Consider the following 21,953-nt stretch of genomic DNA (forward strand, 5'->3'; position numbering starts at 1 on the left):
CCCCCAGGCTCGCACTGCGCCAGCTTCCCCAGCTGCACAAGGCAAGACGGCGCTGACTGCTTATTTTTCAAAGGAAAAAACCTTTGGGGGGGGGGAAAAAATGCAGTTTTAAAGTGGCTTTAAATGCACCAGGCAACCCTCTGCTGCTCGCTCTGCAAGCCCCTTGGCGCGTCCCAAGGCCGGACGCCGCAGCCTTGGCCGCGTCGCGCTGCTGAAGCGGGCAGTGGAGCTAAGAGCCTGAGACATCGGGGTCGAGCCCTCCGGGATGAGCTGCCCCGGCACCGCCACGGGCAGAGAGCCCCAAGCGTCTCACACCGCTGAGTGCATCTTTATTTCGTGGTTCGAGTGTCCCCATCTCCTTCACGCGTCGCGATCTGGGCTGCTCCTTTGCCTTCGGGAGGCAGCAAAGGCCTTTTCCCGCGCTGCAGCGCAGCCTCCCTTTGGGGTCGCGCCGAGGGCCGGCGGCAGGCCCGGGAGGTGCTGCATGTTTGCTGCTTCTTGCATTAAAAAACCCCCTAGAGACGAGGAGCAATGTCATTTCCGCCCCTGCGTCTGGGGGTTATCGGCCTCGGGGAGCTGGTGGGTCTTCTCCCCAGTGTGCACACGATTTTCAATACTGCTCTTCTGTGTGTTATTAAAACAGTATTATATAAAAATACACATTTATATATAATATACATTATATATATATATATATAYACACACACACAYATATAAATAAAAAAAATATATACRCATATTAGAAAAAATGGTGATATTAAACCAAGCTGAGCGCTAGATCACCGGCACGTGCGCAGAGCCCCTTCCCAGTGTYGGGGCAGCGGGCGCAGCGAGTCGCCCGTCCTGCGGCGCCGATGCTGGGTCCCACCAAGAGCCGCCCCTCGGGGCTCGGCACCACGCTGCCCTGTGAACCTCGGCAGGAAAACGCTCCACGCCAGAGGAAAAACATAGGCTGAAACGAGGGATTAGTAGTAACCCCCCCCCCCCCCCCCAAATTTGGTGGCTGTTTGAGGCCGCCAGTGCCGCTAGATATAACTGCAGCGGGAGGTGGCACTTTTTAAAAGTAGTTGTGCCAAAAGCACATAGCTCGCAGGGTTTGAGACGGGGCATTTGCAGTCTGCCCCGTCAAACTAGCTTTCAGTCAAGTCGGACAATATTGAGCCCCCGGAGCCCCAAGCAAGCTGGGGATGCAGAGCAGGGGGCTAACGCCACAGCCGGGACTTGAGTATCTCTGGGACGGATCTCTTTTTGCCAGCGTGCAGTGAAGGAGGGACCTGATCCCCAAACCTTCCCCTTCCATAGGCTGCCTTCCAGCACACCGAGCAGCAACGAAAGCACAGGCAGGCCGGTAGCGGCAGCTGAACGCTCCTGCCGCCGCATTAGGGCTGCAAACAAACAAATAGCAGGAGCTGTGTTTGGTAATTAGCGCTGTGGGGGGGTTTTTTCTTTTTTTTTTTTGAGCAGAAATAGCTGAGAAATAGTAGTTTGCAGGAGGGAAAATACAATTTTCATCGTGCCTGGAGGTACGTGTGTTTTAGCCCGACTCTTGGTCTAGCTGGTCACTTTGAGTATTGCTACTTGCATGGAGGACGCTGGCCTCATCCCCGCAGGGCCTGGGAGTTTGAGGAAGCCCAGGAGCTGCAGGACTTGAACACAGAGGCCAAGAACTTGAGGGCTTAAAGGCATTGAGGGGGCTTTTTCCAGCTCCCCCTTGCAGTCCACCTGCTGGAAATGCACTGGTAGGATGAAAGAAGAGGACTGGGATCACAGGGCCTGGTGCTAGAAGGAACTCAGTTAACAGCTCAGTGCAGTTGTTAGCCTTATTAGTGTAAAAGAGGGAAGTGAAGGCGGCTTTCTGGCAGTGCGATGCTGAGTTTAGAGATGTGCCTAGCACAGAGATGGAGGAAGGCTACTTTGCTTTATACTTCAACAGGTCTACACAGCCTACTCATAGATAATTTCTAGAGCAATGGGGTTAAGTAGCTAAACTGGCCCTTAGACCACCTTTGACAGCAGACAGCGACTGCTTTTCTGACCCTCCCCACTGAGGCTGTCTCAAAGGCTCCATCCCACTGCTGTAAACCACACACCTAATCTGTGATTTACAAAGCAAAGCACAAGGCAGAGGGCAGGTAAAGCCAAGGGGTGGGGGAGGACAGCTAAGAGGACATACAAGGCAAATCAGACAAGGAGAGTATCGTTACGCTACTTGGCTGCTATATGAGCAAGGAGTAGTTTCAGTGACACCGCTCATCCTCATCCAAGAGCAGAATCAGGAAAGGCTTTGCATGAATGTCACGCACGTGACCACGTTGAGCAGGAAGGGGCAGCACAAGCAGTGCCCACACAGACACCACAGCCATGTTTGCGTACACACTTGCCCTCTCTAATGACCAGTTTTGTATGCCCAGGTTGCCCCTCAGATAAGTTACTTAACTTTTCTCAAAGGACCAGAATACATGGAATCCAGCTTGGCCAAGCAGGTTGCTGTCGCCTCATCTAGTGTTAGCCTAAGTGACTGGGTTCACTTCAGAAGGCATTTAAGAAAACTCTTGTGGAAGAACACTGCCTTAAGCAAGCTGCAAGGAGTAAAGCACTTCACTTCTAATTGGAGAAAGGGGAATGGATATTTGTATGAGACAGGTAAGACAGGTCTCATTAGGTAGGCTTGCTGCTGCAGTTACTCTGGTTTCACATGGAACTTGCAAGTGCGTTAGAAAGCAGTTTGCAGCATACCTACACCTACGTGATAAGCTGAACTTAGCTTTCAGCATCTTGCTTTAACACCATAGCACTTACTTGTTTTGGCCTCAGGGAGGAGACTACTGCTGCAGTCTCTGGGGGCAGACGGGCCCAAGGGGACCTTGCACACTGATCAAACTAGTGCAAACCCCACCCTGGCTCCAGCTCCAGGGCAAGAGATTTATTGGTGGAAGGTAAGCAACAAAGGGTGGTTTTGGCCAAGTATAAGCAGAAGCCTTAGCATAACTCGACTTTTTTCCCCTCCAGGTTTTCCTTTTTCCTCCACTTTGGTCTAAAACATGCATGATCCTGCTTGTCTCTTGCCCTTTGGGCCCAGGAGGCCATAACATGAGTTTCTGGAATTCCCGAGGCTAAACTTGGGCTACCTGTTATCTGAACAGGTCCTGCATCAGTCAATGACTGATTAGCAGGTCCCATTTAAAGAGTGGGAACAGGCAAAATTGCAAGAAAGGAGCCCGATGATACAGCTACTGCCAGCAGTACTTGGCTGAACAGCCTAGAGCCGCTCAGAGTCAGGCTCTCCAGAGCAACGCGACCAACCCTACAGCTCCACAGGACACCACGAATGAAGCCCCAGGGCCAAAGGCAGGCACATTTCTCCTGGGCCGAAAGGGCTCGTGACTTCTGGCTGCCCGCATTCCTCCCTTTCTGCTATGGGAGATCTCTTCATAAACAAAAGGATTATGCTGTTCAAGCCGGACTCTTCTAGCATTGACAGATGGCCTCTTACTGTGAACTAGTAAGATTTTCAGTACAGAGTCTTTGGCCCAAATGATTAAAAATTCAGTACTGAGCTAACCTGGCAGTTTYAACAGCTTAAAAGTGAAAGGGAAGATGACAAACTTATCTTAGTTGAAGAGCCATACATAGCAATGCCAAGGTTTCCAAATTAATAAAAAGCCAACAGCATTACAGATAAATGTATTTTAATTAGGATTAAATACTATCTCAAGGTATTTTGAAATCGCACTTGTACTGTACTAATCAACAGCCAGAGGCAATAAAAAAAGTCTGAAAACGTAAAAGTTCTAACATCCAACACATGACAGTATGTGCTGCCATTTAAAGCAACAAACACCACTCCCAAGAACAGTTATTCTTAGAGGAAAAAGTCATAACATTTTTTGTATGGACAAAAATCTAAATTGAAGACTGGAAGAAATATATTAGTGCCTGCCTTTTTAAAAGTTTTTTTTCTTTTTTTACATTAAATACAGTTTTCTTTAAAAGCAAGGTACTTTCTAAATTCATGGTTTATATACTGTATGTACACAAGAGCAGAACATTGTACAGTGTTTTTGGATAAAGCAGCACTAACTAGCTATAAGCTGGTATGGTGTTGCTGAACCAAACGCAAGATGACAAGTTAAGCACTCTAGGAGAAGTATCTCCACAGTTGGTATGAGAAAAGTAAAGTATCATGTATGTACAAACTGATTATTCAAACAAGTCCCCCAAATGCAAAATCATTTGCTGTGGAACTGTACATGCTGCAGCTAATCAATGGAAATCTTACTGCAAGAACCCATCAGACAGACCCAAAGCAACCAATTTCTTTCAGTAACAAAGTGCATTACCCATGCAGAGAGCACTTATACAAGTCATCTTTGTAATCTTCACCCCTTGGGTGCAGGGCTCCAAGGACAGCGGATTATTACTGCATCTATGAGCCAAGTAACCATCTGCATTTTTCCACTACACARAATATGAAAATGCCCCATCCATACATACGAAATTGAGAATTAAAGCTACATTATTAGATATCTGTATGTGCATTCTGGCTTTCTGCCAAAAGTTACAGATTAAAGCAGAAAGTTTGCACTGCAGAACCACCAGTTCAGATTAAAATGGACTGGCAGCGATTTCCATAATTAGTGCAACATTAATTCCTACACTTTACCGAAGTGATTTACTATTCTTCAGATGCACAATGTGTTCACTCAGGTTTACAAAAAAACAGACACACCAGAAAGTTGTGCAGAAAACCGACTTCAGTTTTAAAGTCTACCCCATTAAAAAAAAAAAAAAGAAAATTTGTGCCCCAGTTCAAAGTCAATTCCTTCCCCAAAAGGATTTTTAATTCTAGGGTTAGCAGCAGGGCAGAATGATTAAGGTTCTACTTGTTACATATACTTTTAATTGTTGTTCAGTTTAAGTCTTCAGAAGTAAGAGGTTATTTACTGTACTTTCAGGATACTGTTCATCTTAGTCACTACACTGGTTCAAGGAATTGAATGTTTCTTCTTCAATGAGGACAGAAGCAAGACATCTTGTTTCTAAACTGCATCAACTTAAAGTTTCAAGTTTTAATGGTGTAAAAATCTGACATTCAATTACAGTTAAGAGAAACTTGCTACACAAACTGCATCCAAATCTACCAGTTATTGATGGGACCTTTAAATTAACTGTTAACAAGTTATTCAAAAGCATCCAGATGTGGAAACATCAGGTCACCCAGCCAATGATCCAGCAATTCCCTCCCCATTCACATGAGGCTTTACAGATGCAACTGGTGTGACTTTAGCACTGGAGCCAATGACTTCCACTGGTTAACTCCAGCACCCAAATGGCCTAGGGAGATCCCGTGTTAAGCCCAATGCAATATGCATTAGTGTCATGGAGCAGGAAGATCCCAGTGTCTACTTGTTAAAGTTCACACAAACCATACAGATACAGACAGGATAAAACACAGACTCAAGAGGATCCGTTATGCTTGAAGAAAATTCCAAATAAAATGACATCTTCTGCACAGCCCAGCATCAGGAACAGCCACACCTTTATCTAGTATAATAAACTCTGTAGTAAACTGTTTTTGACCTCCATAGAGAGTAGGAGTTGTCAAATTTAAGGAGATAAACTCCTCTCCCTGGGTACTGGTGGCTGCCAGCATACACTTCTTCATGACAGTCTCGTCTGTACACAGGCACAATTTCATCTAGCTGAGGCTTGTTGGCATTCTTTTTGGCTTTTTCTTCACTGCTAGTATTTTCTGCAAGGGAAAAAAAAAAGTCAGTTAACAGAGGTGCATACTTTACAACTGAAAGTCAGATCTTGGGGTGGAGGGGCGGGGGGGAAGGGAGATGACAGGGGAGGAAGAGTTCATAAAGGCAGGAGATAAAGCATTCAAAAATCAGGAGCAACAATAAGCACAAAGTTTCTGCGTTTTACTCCACCACTATACTAAAAAAGTGCGACTGCTACCCTTGCAATGGAGCAATCTATCCATTTACCCTTGCAAAACTGCATCTGATGAAAGGCCAGTTTGCCTCTGATTCAATCTGGACACTGCTTTATTATGAATTTTACAGTTTGTTATTAAAACAAACCATCTCCCCTCCGCACCACAGCTGGGCCATTTTTCAGAGATGCCAAGCACCCAGTTTTCATTAAGCCATTCCACAGGCTGACTGATTGCCATTTGTCTTCTGATATACTTGCTACTGCTGACTACTTAGTAGAAACAGTCCAGAAGGCCACTGCTTCCTGTGTCAGAGCAGTTCTGCAGTTACAGCACTGGTATCACTCTAGCCTATGGAACAGCCGAATTGGACAAAGCACAGGAGGGCACACTAAGGAGTAAGCGAAATATAGGAAAAGGATTTTTTCCTCCCTTTGCCTGCTTTAACCTATCAGTGATCAAATGAAACATTTGAAGTTACTTTCAGAATTTTACTTTCAATTTGAAATTGAAGAAAGATTCCAGCTAGATGAAAGCCATGCACTGCAGAGTTGGGGAACCAGGAGATTACACAAGGCAGAATCAGCTGTTTTTTTTCCAAATGGCAAGTTTTGCAAGACTGGAAGTTCATATAAATAAGCATCTTTACCTTCTTCTTCATCCTCATCATCACTGGATTCACTGACATGCACACTGACTGCAGTATTAGGGGAGTCTGTCCATTCAAAATACACCCCAAAACCAATGTCATAATTGTCTGTAGCAAACTCCCAAAAGAGGTAAGACCCCTCTTCGTGAGTTGGTACTCTAACTGTAACCACTTCTCCTCGGCCCACTGTGATCACAGAGTCCGCATCCTGCCGAATTTTTTCCTTGAAGTCTCTTATCTGGGGTCGTGTCCACATTGATGGAGCAGCTATCACTGGAACAGAATCTAGAGAAGAGTGAGAAATATCTCAGTTAAGTATTTGTCTCAAAGTTATTTATGTTGTATGCTGAAGTGTGTTTTAGGGGCGCTCAGGAGCCACAAGCAGAGCTGCTTCTAAGTGGTTATCTTTTCCTACTGAAGAAATGCATCTTTTAACAGGGCTCAAACTTGTATGAAATGCAGTGCAAGTCTGGATATAACACTGCATGCTTAAATCCCACCAGCTTACCCATTCATCACATTTACACTGACAGCGCTTATGCAAAAATAACTCAAGATAGAGGTACTGCTAATGGCACTGGGGCTACGTTATACAGAACCTTTCTTTGGAAGGACGTATAAATGCAATAGAACCAGAGGTTAAGAACTTGTCTAGAAATTGTCAAATACTGACTAAGACAGAACTGAATCATGTTAGCATTGGTCCCTTAGTAGGATCTAAGCAAGTCTTTTGAGGGCTACTGATTCTGGATCAAAGTAAGGAGATGCATCCAGAGATAAGAGTGATAGGAAAGCTGCTGGGAGGCTGCTTTTCCATCTCCCACTTTCACAGCTCAGCCAAGAGCTAAAGGCAGTTCTGGATCCCATCTACGTCTTCACTTGAAATGCTTTCACTGCTTCATCTTTCTTTCCCCCAAAAGCTGTTTTTTTTCTGTGCAATATATTTTGCCTTGAGAGAAACCAGACCCAGGAATCAAACCTAGCTCTTGCACAACCCAACAAGCCAAGCAAAGAGCCACCGTGATCATACCCAAGATATATCTGTGTCCTAATGAAGGCTTTTGAGGTTATTTAATAAGGAATCTAGTTCACCCTACCTTTTGGTCCATTCTCTAATGCTTCTTCCAAAGCCTCTGGATCCAGCTCTTTTTCAGAGCTGTCTGTGTGCGCACTGGCCTGCCCATTAATAGATGGGATGTCCCCTGGGGCAGGCACATTCACCATCGATGCAGTAGTCAGAGGCGTCCCTGCTGCTGCCACTACTGCCTCCTGCTGTTTTTGTAAGGCTGCCTAAAACGAGAGAAATTAAATCAAGTAAACATAGTAGTCCCGAGACATCTGTCTTCTAGCAAAAGGTATAATGGCAATTAAAAAAAAATCTCCCCTTCACCCCGTGAGGTGATATGAGAAAGCAGGAGCAGCACACATTACTGAGTAGTATTACATGTACTCAGTATCACAGAAGTCTAATCACTCTGTTCCAGCCCGCTGGATACAACCTGAGCTGAAAGACTCAACTTGGAAGTTAACTAGAGCATGCACAGTAAGCTGTTACACCTAACCACGAAAGCTGGGCATTTCAGTAACTTCTATAAGATTTAATTTAAAAACAGAAGCAACGATTTATTTGCTGGTTTTTACTTGGTGGTTGAAAGTTTTCTGGCTTGGGATCATCCAGCTTAGAAAAAAAAATATATATATATATTTAAGGTCTATTAATTACTTTGCCAGTTGGTGGGTTAACTTACTCAAAAGGGCTCTCTATCAAATCCATGGAGCCTGAGAAAGGCAGTTATTTAATTTGAATGCAGGCAACATAAGAGTCAGAAGGACTGCAAGCAAGCTGGGAAGAGGGTTATTAAAGCACAAAGGCGTTCTAATAGAAGATGACTTATGCACATGGAAACTCTTTAGATAGAATTTATCATGCTGTGCCTCTGCAAAGGATTAAACATACCTAAGATGAGATTATACCGGGTAACACCCATTCTTTTGGGGTTAGGCAGGATGCCTTATCCCTTTAGCTTCAAGGCTTATTTTTCCCCTCAGAGTTATCAGTAAGAAGAGATTACATATGCTTTTTTGTTGGGATAGGGCAGAAGGTATAATTGACAGTACTGTTCTTTAAAGAACCACCTAATAAGCATATCATTTTGATGAATGAATGCAATGTAGATATTCTGAAAGAGTAAGATGACAATATAGTCAGTGACATTTCAAATGATCAATTGTACAAACGCTGCCCAGATCTACCTTCATTACAGAGAGTTCCAGTGATTCAATGTAAAGTGGTGAGAACTTATCTAGAAAACTATTCCGTACAGCCTTTCCAAAATTAATCATATCAAAACCTGATCTAGAAGCAACCAGGACAGAACAGCACTTTAACTGCACTAACAGATCCTGAAGGTGCCCAAGTTATGGGCATCCAAAAGGAAAGTATTCCAGAAGCATTATGGAGGCTACCTTTGCCTCGAGGAAAGCATCAGAAGTAGAGTTAGATAATCTTAGCACTGTTACAAGCAGACAGCTATGACTGAAAGGAGCGGTGTTGATAGCGTTGAAGAAAACAGGCAGTGTCTTTGACACCTTAGTCTCAAGGGAGTAGTATCAATTACAGAAGGCTTTGAGGGTAAGGCTGATGAGGCGGTAGCTTTTGCTTACTACTATGATGCCAAAGCATTGGTACCAAGGTGCTGTTAAGCTTCAGCAGTAACAGGGCAGGAAGCCTCTAGCTTTCCTATACCACTTCAACTCTGTCCCTTCCTTGGGAAAGCTCTTTGCTGAGGGCAGTCTCTTCAAACTACAAATGACTTCATAGAAAATCAGTTACTGAATTTTAAGCCTTCAGCTCAAGAAAAGTAGACCTCAGACTGGCAGATATAGGCCATTTAAGAATCAGGTCCTCCACACAGAGGTCAGATGTTAGAGACACGAAGTCTGTTTTACCATCTGTTGAAGACACTTAGAGGGATATCTTTGAACTTCAAAATAGTTTGAGATCTGAATAAAGCACGTTTACCAGAGATACAAGATTCCCCTAAACAAAGAAGTAGTAAACTTTCAAGCCCAGGCACAAAATTCTTGCACAGAAGTCAAGTACTACTGCCACCTGTTGCCACAGGAAATACAAACTGCAGGCAAGCAAACTGTATTAATCCCTGATGACAGATGTAAGAGGGGAGAGAAGTCAGGGGAGAGAAGTGGACAGGAAGGTGCAACCTCAAACCCAGAAGTGGTGAGACAGTGCTGCATGCACATTCAGCTGGAAACACACAGCTGACCAAAGGCTGCTGTGCTCCAGAGACCCTTGAGTGGGATACATGTACGGTCAATCACTTGAAGGCCTGTGCTCAATGCACTGGTATGTATACCCATTAAATTACTTGTGCACAGATGCCACAGCAGAGAGCTTAGTGTTTGGCCTCCAAGAATTGTAACAACAAATAGAGTTATTAAAGGCTGCTTAGAATATTCTTGGTTAACAGATGCTTCAGAAATCTACTGGAAGAGATTTAGTATTTGATTTAGATTAAGAGATTTAGGGCTTTAGTATTTGAATCTGAAGCAACATTAATAACATTTTTTGCCTCTCCTTGTAACAATTATCTTTTAAAGGGGATAGGGGTAGACAAGTTAACATCTCCCAAAGACAGCCTGGGACACTGAACACACAATCTAAGTTTCTCAGGTGGCCCATCATACCTGTTGCTGTGCAAGCTGGACTTGATACAACTGCTGCATGTATTGTTGATAATGCTGTTCTTGGAGCTGTCGAATTAGGATCTGCTGCTGCTCATAGTTGCCCGGATACTGCTGGGCTGCATACTGCTGGAACTGAATGGCGGTCTGGGAGTTCAGTGCTGCCATTATCTGTTGCCTAGATTGGCGAGAGGAGGGCATGAAGATTACAAGCTGCTGAGGGTACTGGGGAAATCTCTGTATTTAAGTAGCCTCAAAGACAGTTAATTCAATTCTTGCATGAACCAGTCAAAACAAATCTATGTAACGGAACAGAGCCCAGGGATTATGCAAATGGGACTTCTTCCATCTAAAAATCTGCTGAAAATATAAACAAGGCAGCAACAATTTCCACCTAATATTTGAAAATTCAAGTGTAAAAAAACCCCCCAAAACCCAAAAACCTCTTGCATAATTCTTGGTCTGTAGCCTGATAAAGTTAAAAAGGAAGCACTAGAAAAAATACACTACTGAACTTCTCAGAGAGAAGCAAGGTGGGAAAACCACACATTTGGGTGCTCAGGAAAACATGCAGAAACTATCCTAGCAGTCCTTCTACAAATAGTGGTACTGCTGTAGCACTGCATGTCAACACTTTTTGCTTAGACTAAGGAGAACACATTACACTACTATGTTAATTTCCCAGGACAATATGCAACCAGATATGAGAAGCATGATTGACTGGCCCAACTGAGGAACAGACAAAAAGCACTGAAATAGGATGGCTGTAGCTCCAGACTGAACTGCTGATACTTCAGGAGGAACAGATGGGTTAACTACGCATGGACTCGGTTTTCCTCCTCTCTCCAAAGGGCTAACAGAAGTTATATAAAAAACCTACCTAGCCCAGTGTCCATTTTGTCCTACATCCTATGTCCATCAGTGACCAGCTATTGACGCTTCAGAGGAAGCCAGTATCATACAAATACAAGAGAAATTCTTTTTTCTCACCCTTCTTCCCTCCCCAAAACTCATCCTCTAGCAAGCTCTATTATTAGACTGATGTGTCCTAAAAGGCAAGGTGCAACCACCCCTTAGCAAACTGTAACCACTCTGAATACACTTGACCTGTATATGCATACTCAAATCCCTTTTCTGCCTAAATTCTTTACCTCTAACCTCTTACAACCACTTATGTGACTTCTTGTCATGTTACAAAAAATTTCTCTTAATTTCAAGGCATACCCCATCTCCTGTTACTTAACACTGCACAACTTTGACTGTATTGCCTGTTTACTTACGTTTGTATTTTGCACTCCTCTGGCCCTCACCATGTTAAATAAACAATAAAGCAGCAAGACTTGTGGATTAGTTATTTGCTCCCTCTTCAAAATCACTACATAGCAAACATGGGATCTTTCAGAGGCACCCCCTGCAAAGACTTTTTACTATGGTAAAGTGTTACCTATAGGTGAGGAGCAGCTTTGATGATTTATTATTCTCTTAAACACTAAGTGTGCAATGCGGGATCCACGTTTTCAGCATCTGGGTACATATGCGAACAACAGAACAGAACTAGAGCTATACATTCTAAATAACTAGATTAACAGGGGTTACAGACAGAGCTTAAGCACATTTAAAAGTGAATTCTGGACTCCTTTTAGAAAGGTGCTAAGAGCTAAGAGCCAGTGACTGCCAACATACAGATGAGATCTGTAGACACTTCACATTTTCTAGAAGGGGAGCACCTTGAAGGAGAGAGTGTTAAGGCTCCCAAGTTAGAAAAATTTCAGCCCATGCATGGAAAAAAGAATTACAGCTATCCTTTTATAAGGTTTTGTATTCTGTGAAGGGAAAGAAACTTTCAAGTCAAAGTTCACATAACATTTCCAGATGGATGCTCGCATTCTGCTCAGTTGAGAGCAGCATTAATCATTTGAGAAGCAGAGCCACAAGTTTTCAAGAAGTGCAGCCCATAGGCCTATAGATCCCCAAACAGAGCTTCACTTCGGACATAGCTTCTCCGGCAGCTTTGCACACAGTAATATGGCAAGAGAGTTACTCTTTACAAACTGTCTCTCCTAGCTTAGGACTGCAAAAGTCACTGTCAGACTCAAGTACTCTGAATTTCAGGTATTCAACTCTAGCCTAACTATTTAAACAACAGAATTAGAGACAACTGTCTCAAATGCAAGACAGTTATTTTCTTCGAAGTCTTATTTATTTTAGCTACTCACTTCTGTTGTTCCATCCGAAGCCGCTCCTCCTCTATTCTCCTCCTTTCCTCTTCTTCTCTTCTCAGTCTTTCTTCTTCCTCCTGCCTACGTTTTTCCTCTTCTTTTTGTAAACGCTCACGCTCTTCTTCTTCATGACGCCTTCGTTCTTCCTCTTCTCTTCTGCAACATCCACCCAATAAGCTATTTCAGCGTTCCTACAGTCCTAGGATGAGTTATTTTCAACATGCTGTAACCTGCCTTTCACCTGCCCAGTAAGACTTTGTTTCACATCATCTCCTTCCACTTCAACTTGACAGGAGAACTTTCTTATTGCACACAAAAAGAAAATCTATTACTGTTTGGTTTTACTGCACTGAGCAATATGACAAGCATACATTCTGTATTATAATTTAATGTTCATTCTAACCTATTACCATGCTACCCGTAGCAGACAACATAGGGAAAAAAGTCTTGAAACCTTAAGCTCTAACATATCTTCCAGGCTTCAAAATATAGTCATTAAATTACAGATACTATTTAATAATCACATGATGTGTAAAAGATCAACCTTTGTCAAGTGGCTAACCCAAAAGGGAAGAGTAGTTTTAAACACCTGATGATTTCATGTTCAGTAGCTACTTAGTCAATTGATATAACATGGAGGATTGTGTGAAGTATATTTTTCTTAAAAACAGACTATTGTATCAGTAGAATGAAAAAAGTTCCTTTAAGATATTCTAGGTATGTCTTCACTTTGGAAACATTCATTACTGACAAAGTAAGACAACTTAAACAGAGCAAATGGTATCACAGCCATCTGAACTGGAAGCATCTCTCTTCCCCAAAAGGCTTCAACCTAAGTTGGCTGTGGCACTGCCTGCAGGTCAAGACTCAACATACTCCCCTACACCAAGAAATTCAAATATTACCTTTTCTTTTCTTGTTCTTCTTTCTCTATCTTATGGGAAGTGACATAAGTTGAGAACAAGTGGCAGCACCTATTTAGGAGCTTAACAAATTCTGTCATAGCTTCTTGCTTTGACATGTTTCCAAGGGCAGCCCATTCCTTCCTGTGAGAGAGAGAGAGAGAGAGAGAGAGAGAGAGAGAGAGAGAGAGAAATCATCAGCTAAGAAAACAGAAGACTCAATTCTTTAAGTCAGTAGTGAACCCCTAGTCCAGCAGTGATGGTAAATTATATCGGTCAGCGCTTCTAGCACTTTTGTGCAACTTCTTCCCTAAAAGGCTGGGGGGGGGGGGGGGGGGAGGGATCAAACTGCATCATATGTTGTTTCAGAGAACCAACAGCTTTTTCCCATTTGAAGTGAGACCTTAAACCTGTAGATCTCATTTCTCCTGGTGCAGGCAGAAGAGAGCAGTTTCAGACAGACATAACTGAGTGCTTATAGAAAATCTAACACATACCATCAGCCCTACTTAGAATTCTACACTGCATTCTAAAATTTCCAAAATACAAATGAACTGGCAAATGAACCTGAAATATTCTTCAGCCCTCTTTCACTCTAGTCTATAGGAAAAAGTATACACTTTCCCAGATGAACAAACACTGGGACAATCATCGATTACAGTGCTTAAGTTAACCAAATACAACAGTTTGGTTTTCTGAAGAAAAGGCTAAGTCCAGTTGGGAAAAAAGCAGTGCACAGAGTCCAGGTCTGAGATGCCTATGCTGTGCTGCACATTGCCTTTACAAGCAGAAATAGCATCAAGAAACAAGAAAAAAAACTGTAGCTTGAACTGCAAGGAATACAGGAGACCTGTCTGAGACTGCCCTCATCTTGCCAAAATTTACTCAGGGTCTGATTCCAACAGGTATCTGATTTCAGAAGCTACCCTTGATATTAACAGAATGGCTCTGGCAAATACTTCTACAACAGGCCAAACCTTTTGCCAGCAGTAACTCCAGTGCAAAGCAGAGTTAGGAGCAGGAAACATGGGCTTGCACTTTAATGCAGACCTAATTAAATCTTCAACTGCTATGAAAAACTAGATGGTCAGCACAGCAGCTTTTCCTAGTGCTTCAGCTAAGCTAAAAACCAAATGTTCTTCTGTTAGCTCCTTTACCATACCGTAGCTCAGATTTTTAAGACATATTGGAAGAGGCCCCTCTCACTTTCCACTACCATACATACCTATTGAGGCAACCCACATACTTGTTTTACTACTGCTGAATTCTGGAGGACATTTGCCTCAGACACAAAAAGCAGAGTTAAGATCAACGAGAGCAACAGTCTTTTTTTACCTTCTATCATTCCCCAGCACATCAAAGAAACCAACTTCAGGGCAAGTGTCAGGATTGTAAGGTCCCAGCAGAACCTGCTTGTGCAGTGCAACAAGTTTGAGTTTTTCTTCATATGTTGGATGAAAGGCTTTGCCATCTTTTTCTGTAGAGGAGAAAAAGAAAATTTCACTATAATGATTAAGCAATTAAACACACAGTGAGAGTGCTCTGTATAACTGTTACTATGATTTCTTCTGTAAAAACATAATTAAGAAAGATACAAATCACAGAAGGTTAGATGAGTTCAGTCAGTTTTATTCAAATAGATTTGTCCAGAAGAAACACATCTAACTTTAGCTGCTGAAGCTTAAAGTGTTTTGTTCATACCATCTAGAGTGAATCACAGCTAGCAAGATATTGTATAAATATTTATGTTAATTAAATGATCATACCATACAGATCTATATATCTGAAGTACTTAAAAAGCTTCTGAACTTGATCTCAAATGTGTTTGCCAAGTCTATTGTAAGGTGAGTGGGAAGGACTTCCCATGAAGACAGATATAACTTTTAGACTGCTTTCCTCACATGCTCTTCACATCATGCAAGAGCATAAAGAGCAAGCTAAAGGCAAGGAAAATTGCAGAAAGAAAAGTTAGAATTAAGGTGATATTTTCCTTGAGGGAATTTGATTACTGCATTTTGTCAAGGCAGCTGGAATAATCCCTCATGATAAGAAGGTTTTGAGGCAACTCGATCAGTATCAATGCTTTGCTTCTCTGCAAAGGGAGCTTTGGCCATAAGAGATAGGCAGCATAAAACCCAAAGACATACCAAACTTCCAATGGCTCCATATCACAGCTTCCTAAAGCAGTCCTGGTTAGATCACATCATGGATTTATTGGTAAGGAAAGACTCTCATACATCATTTTAAATGCATTAGTCAATGCATTAGTCACCTAGGACTTACCTCAGCACATTTAACAAACCATCAAAACAAACCAAAGGAACAGGTGCCACTATTTACACTGCTTGTTAAAAAGACCTTCTTCTTGAACAGGAAACCAAATAAGCATCATCTCTTTTTGGAAGGACCGAAATGAAGAAGCTCTTATTGGAGGCAAACGATAGACAGTTCATGTGACTGTACTTCATAGCACTCCACACACAGTCACGAATCACAGGCAGAGCTGCTGCTAGCTCCCAGCTCTCCTTTTACCAGAAAGGTCACTTTAGAGTAAGTTGTTCAGAGACCCAAGCTGAACAGTCCAATTCATATTCAAACTTTAGGGTGGACACTTAACAGGTTACAACATTTTTCAGCTGAAGTGTCAGAGTTATTAATGGGAAAAGAAACAAAATTCAGAAAGAAAAAGGAGGGAAAAACTTGTGCTATGGCTTATTGAGAAACCCAGACTAAATACTTCTGAAACTTGAGAATCAGACAGAAGCCCAGAGGGAAAGCATTTGCAGGTCACAGTAAGAAGCTATGTTTTTGATAGAATAAATCGAGTACCTTATTGGACTTAATCAGTTAAATCATCCCAAGGAATCACTCACTACATGCATGCCATTAGTTGTGAAGCCAGAATCAAAGAATTGGGAAGGTAAACATTTATTCATCTCTTAGCCACTTCATTCTTTTTCAGAATCCCAAGTATTTGCTCTTTCTCCAGGGTCACAGGAACTTACAGTAAACATCTACTCCTGCTTCAAGAGTCCTTTGCCCACAATAAAATCCATTTCTAAAAATACCTGATAGGGAAGAAGGGGGATGTAAAGACAGATACAGACTCTCCCGATAGTATCCAGGGAAAGGAGGAGAGGCACTGGGCACAAATTGAAACACAGGAAATTCAACTTGCTTATAAAAGAGCTTTTTCCTGTGAGAGTGGTCAAGCCCTGGAAGATGCTGTCCAGAGAGACTGTGGAGTCTCCATCCTTGGAGGCGTTCAAAATCAAACCAGACACAGCCTTGAGCAACCTGGTTTAGCTGACCCTTCTTTGAGCAGCAGGGTTGGACTAGATGATCTTCAGACATCCCTTCTACCCTCAACCATCTGTGATCCTTGATATGTGAATCATCATGCCCTGCAGCTTCACCTCTGAGTACACAGCACTTTCTGCAATCAAGCCAACTTGGTAAGCTCTCCGCCTGTGTCTCAGGACTCCTGCTTCCAGGCCCCCCAAATATTCCTTTAGCTTTTCCCTCCGTTTCTTCACACTCACATTTAACTCAGAACTTGCTTATTGGGCTTAATGGAAGTGCTTGGTACCCAATAAATAGCATACACTCTGAAAACATACTTAGCGTTCTGGGGTAGGGTGCTCAAAAACAAGTCAATTGACAAGTGTACTAAACTATTTTTTGCTAGGCTTCCATGTGAAGTATCCTTCTCAAGAGGGTCACTATGGCATAGTTCACCTTGTATAACCTGTATATCTACAGCTGTCTGTCAATAAACATAGCCATTTGCTGTATTAGACTGCTGCCTAAGCCGGCTAACAACTAAGTATTTGAACCCATTTCTGAACAGGGCTTTAAGGAAAAAAAAAAAGTTTCCCTCAGCAGCTAAAAGCAGCAGGTCTGCATTTTCCATAGAACAGAAGTCCAACCTCAAGCCCTAAATACCAAAGGAAGCCAAAATCTGCATTTACAAAGAATGGTGGTCCAAGGGAAGAGGAAAGAAAGAGCAAAATAGGAAGAAAACAGAGACAGATAAGAAGGAGAGAAATAAGAGACAGACATTCAGCGACTTGTACATAATGCAGATTAGAAGCAAGCTCTCAGCAAAGTATTTAGAGCCAGTCAAGGGAGAAGCTGTATACTAGCTATTTTTCAGTTGAATTCTTCAGGATGAACCGTGCTGTATAATTACCCCAAAGATTTGGAAATGTTGCAGTTAAACTGAACTAGAGCAGCTGAAGCCATCTGCAGAGTTAACTACGCCAAGAGCAAGCATTAGTGAGTCTAGGCAAGTAGGAGAAGTGCCGAATTTATGAGGTATCCATGAATGCACCTTTCAAGTATTACCTACTTACCAAATTGGATAGGTTATTTGATTTTAAAATACAATTGACAGGAAGCTGAAGAATATGAAACAGCTTTAAGGAACAAATTTGAATAATCTAGAGGATGCACAAAGCAACAGTCCAGCAACTCTACAACCCTCCCTATGCCTCTGGTATTCCTGACTGAGCAGGCATCCCTCCAAGGCCAGAGGAATGGCTCAGCTTTCTTACAGATTCTTAAGAGATTTCTTTTCTGATGCTACTTCAAGCCATCATTCACTGGAGATGGCAATTTCTCAAATCTCAAGCTCTACACTTAAACAGCAGCCATTAACAGACCAGACAAACTCAATTAGTGATTAAGGGTATGGTTATATGAAGGCAGGCTGAGGACCTATGTTGCTTTATGTATGGGCAGTTGCTGCAGAATGCCTATGTACTTCACTGATGACATGAGTAGTTTACCCAAGATGCAGAGAAACAGGCTGCCTCCCACTTACTGCATGCTTAGACCTTATGGACATGTGCTGTGAAACTACTGTGTTGTCACACACCAAGTGAAAGTCTCTGCACACCTAATATTACCAGTTTGAACTACAGCTCTCCTTGACAGTTGCCACTGTGTTTAGATGCTAACAAGAGATCCACTGGGAGTGACTCAATTAAATTCTTCAGAAAAACAGCACTTAAAACACAACTAACCTTACTTGCAGTATAGATAAAAAATAGTATGCCTGAAGCTCACTGTTACCATTGCATACAAATACCATCGAGATAAGGCTGTTCCAACAACCCAGTACTGGAAAGCAGATAGTGATGTAACTCTCCATTATGTGTCACTGTACTAGGAATTGGTATAAAACCACAAATTCAAACTCAAGGGAGTTTAACAAACATGCTGAAGAAAAGACTGTCATGCAAGAAGATATCGTTACTTCTTCGTAACTTCAGAAGTTTTTCAGCTGCCAGAACTGTGCCACAATACGCTGCAACATCCACTCCAACTTCCCCTACTACACCCTCTCTAAATGGCTAACTCCCATAGGATTGCATTCAGTCCAAGTTGTCTAGAAAGAAATAGAAAACAGTTTACAGTGTTATTTTTTGCCTGTTGCTTTTAAATGCTGAAGTCACACATGCTAATGCTATTCATTTGCAAGGTTTTAATGAGCGAGCTCAAAATTGAGAAATGTGAAAACTGAATCACTGCCTGCAGTTCCTGGTACGCATCCTCTTACATTCCTAGCTGTTGTCTTCTGAAGATTTTCTGTATCAGCAAAAGTTATCCACCTGTCCTTCCAGTTAAGTGTGACTGCAGCTTAACATCATATCAAATCTAGATCATAATACAGGGTTCTTCAGATTCTTGAAAACAAAAGTCTACTTAACTAATGAATTACAATCATGCTATCAAATTAGCACACAATAGAAAAGATGAAGTCAAACAACAAATTTTGAATGACGTATTGCTAAGGTCCTTGATACCTCCTTGCTGGGTTAAGAGGAAATAATTTGGAGCAGTCAAACAAAATTAGAGTATTCAGGGTACCAGGAGAGCTTTCAGATAGTAAAATGATATGGTTTGTATGCTGTCTACCCAGATGTGCTGCACTACAAATCACTTTAGACAGCACATGAACTCAGGGACTGTTATATATCTAAGGCTGGGTAGAAAGATATTCCAAGCAAACGATATGGAAAACTGTAAAACCAAGTTGATACTTGCAGAGATTTGCTGGTACATCTATGCAAGCCAGCCCCTTCTACTGCAGGACACAGTTTAAACTTAAGCAAATTACCTTCACTGACACAGCTTGTACCAGTTCAGCAAGCACAATAAGCTGCCAGCCGAGACACTTCTACCCCATCAACAGCCCTGGGGCACACACAGTTACAGACAGCCCCTGCGACAAAGACACCCACCCATTTCAGTAACATTACTATATAGGCAGTGTTTTCTCCTGTCAGCCTGATTCAACACAATGGAAGAGGTTTTTTTAGTGGAAGCCAAAACGCTAGTCATTTTGAACCAGGCTAGACAGAGCAGTAGGAAAAAAGTGAGTATTATAAGGAAGGCTCTTATTTCAGACAGAAAAAAAAATGGACTGGAACATTACTAACCATCTTATTTCTATGCTATTATTCTGAAAAGCATTCTTCATAAACCATTGTAAAAGCTTGAAAGCCTAGCACATCTTCTGCACAGCCTAAGGCCTGATAGTTGAAGTGACTCAGAGGCAAACCTTTACTAGAGACAGAATCAAGTAGCTTTTGAGTCTCTTTAATATCCTCACTCAGTTTCAATCTCATCACTCTGTGTTTATACACACTCCCACCCTGTCTTTACTTTGAACAATTTATTTTGTTACATGCAACGTGCCATCACAGACAAGTGTTAGCAGTCATTGCGATAAGCAAGTCTAAGGTGTTTTGATAGAATTAAACTTTTCTAGAAAGAAAGTACATGATGAGCCACAACTAGACAACTCAGTCTACACACAGAGGCAAAAAAGGAAGCCGCTTCACTAGTTATTGCTACTTACCCTTTGACACCATCCAGTGACTTCTTTAATATCACACCCCAAGTTCTCTCCATCCCAATAACCACAGTTGATCCAGATACCACCACTCTCCCAAACAAGTGCTGCCCTTAATCACTTGTTTGCTTCATGCTAGTCATGTGGGTAGTTAATATCATGTGTTAAAGCACTTCATTTTTCTGAAATCTATACTAATTTGGAAGTGGGGGAATCTTTGAAAAACTTATATCAAATAGTTCTAAGAAAAATTATCAGAAACAAGCATTTGTTTCAGCATTTACCTATTAATATGTCTCAACCTTCAGATCCCTAATATGTTGCCCCCCAAAGTAAAAGAGGGCTTTGTATTTGTTCTTTGGCATCTACAAGACTGCTAAACAAGCATGCCCACTCCCACAGTTGTTTTGACAGTGGATATACTAAAGCCATTTGGAAACAAGACCAATTCTTTTCAGAGCCATCCAGATATAGAACAAGCTAACAGAATCAGTAAACTGAATATTACAAGCTGCAGTAACTCACCATCACATCTATAAATAAAAACCTTCATGTTATATCACGCTCAACAAAAAARCCGCAGATGAAAATGAACAACGACTTCATGAGATTTTTACTCCATCTAGCCATGGGGCTAGAGGAACCAGGTCCTCATTTGGAAAGCCTGACATCATACAAAGCGGAAAGTTTTCTCTTATAAGCAAAACCATGCACTACAAGAAATTGCTGATGACTCAAAGGAACAGTAATAAATTGAAACATCTTGAAATTGAGCTTTATTAAAAGAAAGACCACTAAGATGGTTGAGATATAGATGTTTTTTGGAAACACATCAACACAGGGTCACAGAACGAGGGCTCAAGACACCCGCTTTAGTCCTACACACTCCTAACAAGTATCAGGGTGCTAAGTCAACCAAGGTGAGGAAAACAGACAACAATTTTGTCCTTCTAGCACAGTGGAGTTTTCCACCTGCCAAAACACTTGCCCTCAGACAAAACAGCTTCCCTGGGGGTCAGGTAACAACTGACCACCACAAAACTGACCGAAGTACAGCGTTACACCTTCCCTATTGCACACACATGGCTGGACTCCCTATTCCTTGCCCTATGTTAAGCAGCAGCAGTCCAAAAATCAGCACAGTGACACATTGCTGCAAGGCGCTCAAACGGTGTAGTACAATGTAATGCTACAGTGAACACAGGTCTTCCTCAAGCACATGCTCGATTTCCTCTTCTTAAGGAGGGAGCATGGCAAGATACCTTCAGCTTCCTGCAGGAGCAAACCTGGCTGCAGGGAATCCCAACGCAAACATCCCAGCTCTACACCCATGCAGATATTTCATGGCTCGTGTGCACAGCTGCGAGTTGGAATCATGATGGCACAAGACACAGCAAAGCCAGACTTGAAGCTAGCATCCTGGGGAGAGGGCAGTTCATCTCACGCAAATACTCTGCCTGTCAGCACGCTTGACAACAGCTCAGGAGAGCTCTTCGCCTACTTCCCCTCCCCCCCCCCATGCTGCGAACAAGGATGTTTTGCTCCGTTTTTAGGCTGGGTGGTGCAAGTCCTCGGCAGAGCCTCCACAACGCCGCAGAGCGGGTGCGGGGCGGCCCGCCAACTGCCTGCTCGCTCCTCTCCCCCCGCACGCACGGGCCGGCCCCGGGTACCGGGGGCA

At 42.5% G+C, this 21,953-nt stretch overlaps 1 protein-coding gene across 1 annotated transcript in view; it reads right to left on the bottom strand.

Moving 5' to 3' along the window:
• Positions 1 to 3,672: 3,672 nt before the first annotated feature.
• Positions 3,673 to 21,953, bottom strand: part of ACBD3 (acyl-CoA binding domain containing 3) — an 18,757-nt gene continuing 476 nt past the window's right edge. The window contains exons 2-9 of the mRNA XM_026060440.1: positions 19,960 to 19,965; positions 14,749 to 14,892; positions 13,417 to 13,557; positions 12,509 to 12,667; positions 10,296 to 10,470; positions 7,688 to 7,880; positions 6,591 to 6,875; positions 3,673 to 5,752 (exon numbers count right to left, since the gene is read on the bottom strand). Of these exons, the coding sequence (XP_025916225.1) occupies positions 5,541 to 5,752; positions 6,591 to 6,875; positions 7,688 to 7,880; positions 10,296 to 10,470; positions 12,509 to 12,667; positions 13,417 to 13,557; positions 14,749 to 14,892; positions 19,960 to 19,965 (1,315 nt within the window). The 3' untranslated portion in view covers positions 3,673 to 5,540. The remainder of the gene's footprint in view (positions 5,753 to 6,590; positions 6,876 to 7,687; positions 7,881 to 10,295; positions 10,471 to 12,508; positions 12,668 to 13,416; positions 13,558 to 14,748; positions 14,893 to 19,959; positions 19,966 to 21,953) is intronic.

Source organism: Apteryx rowi, unplaced genomic scaffold (assembly GCF_003343035.1).
Source record: "Apteryx rowi isolate R43461 unplaced genomic scaffold, aptRow1 scaffold_169, whole genome shotgun sequence".
Taxonomy (NCBI): Eukaryota; Metazoa; Chordata; class Aves; order Apterygiformes; family Apterygidae; genus Apteryx; species Apteryx rowi.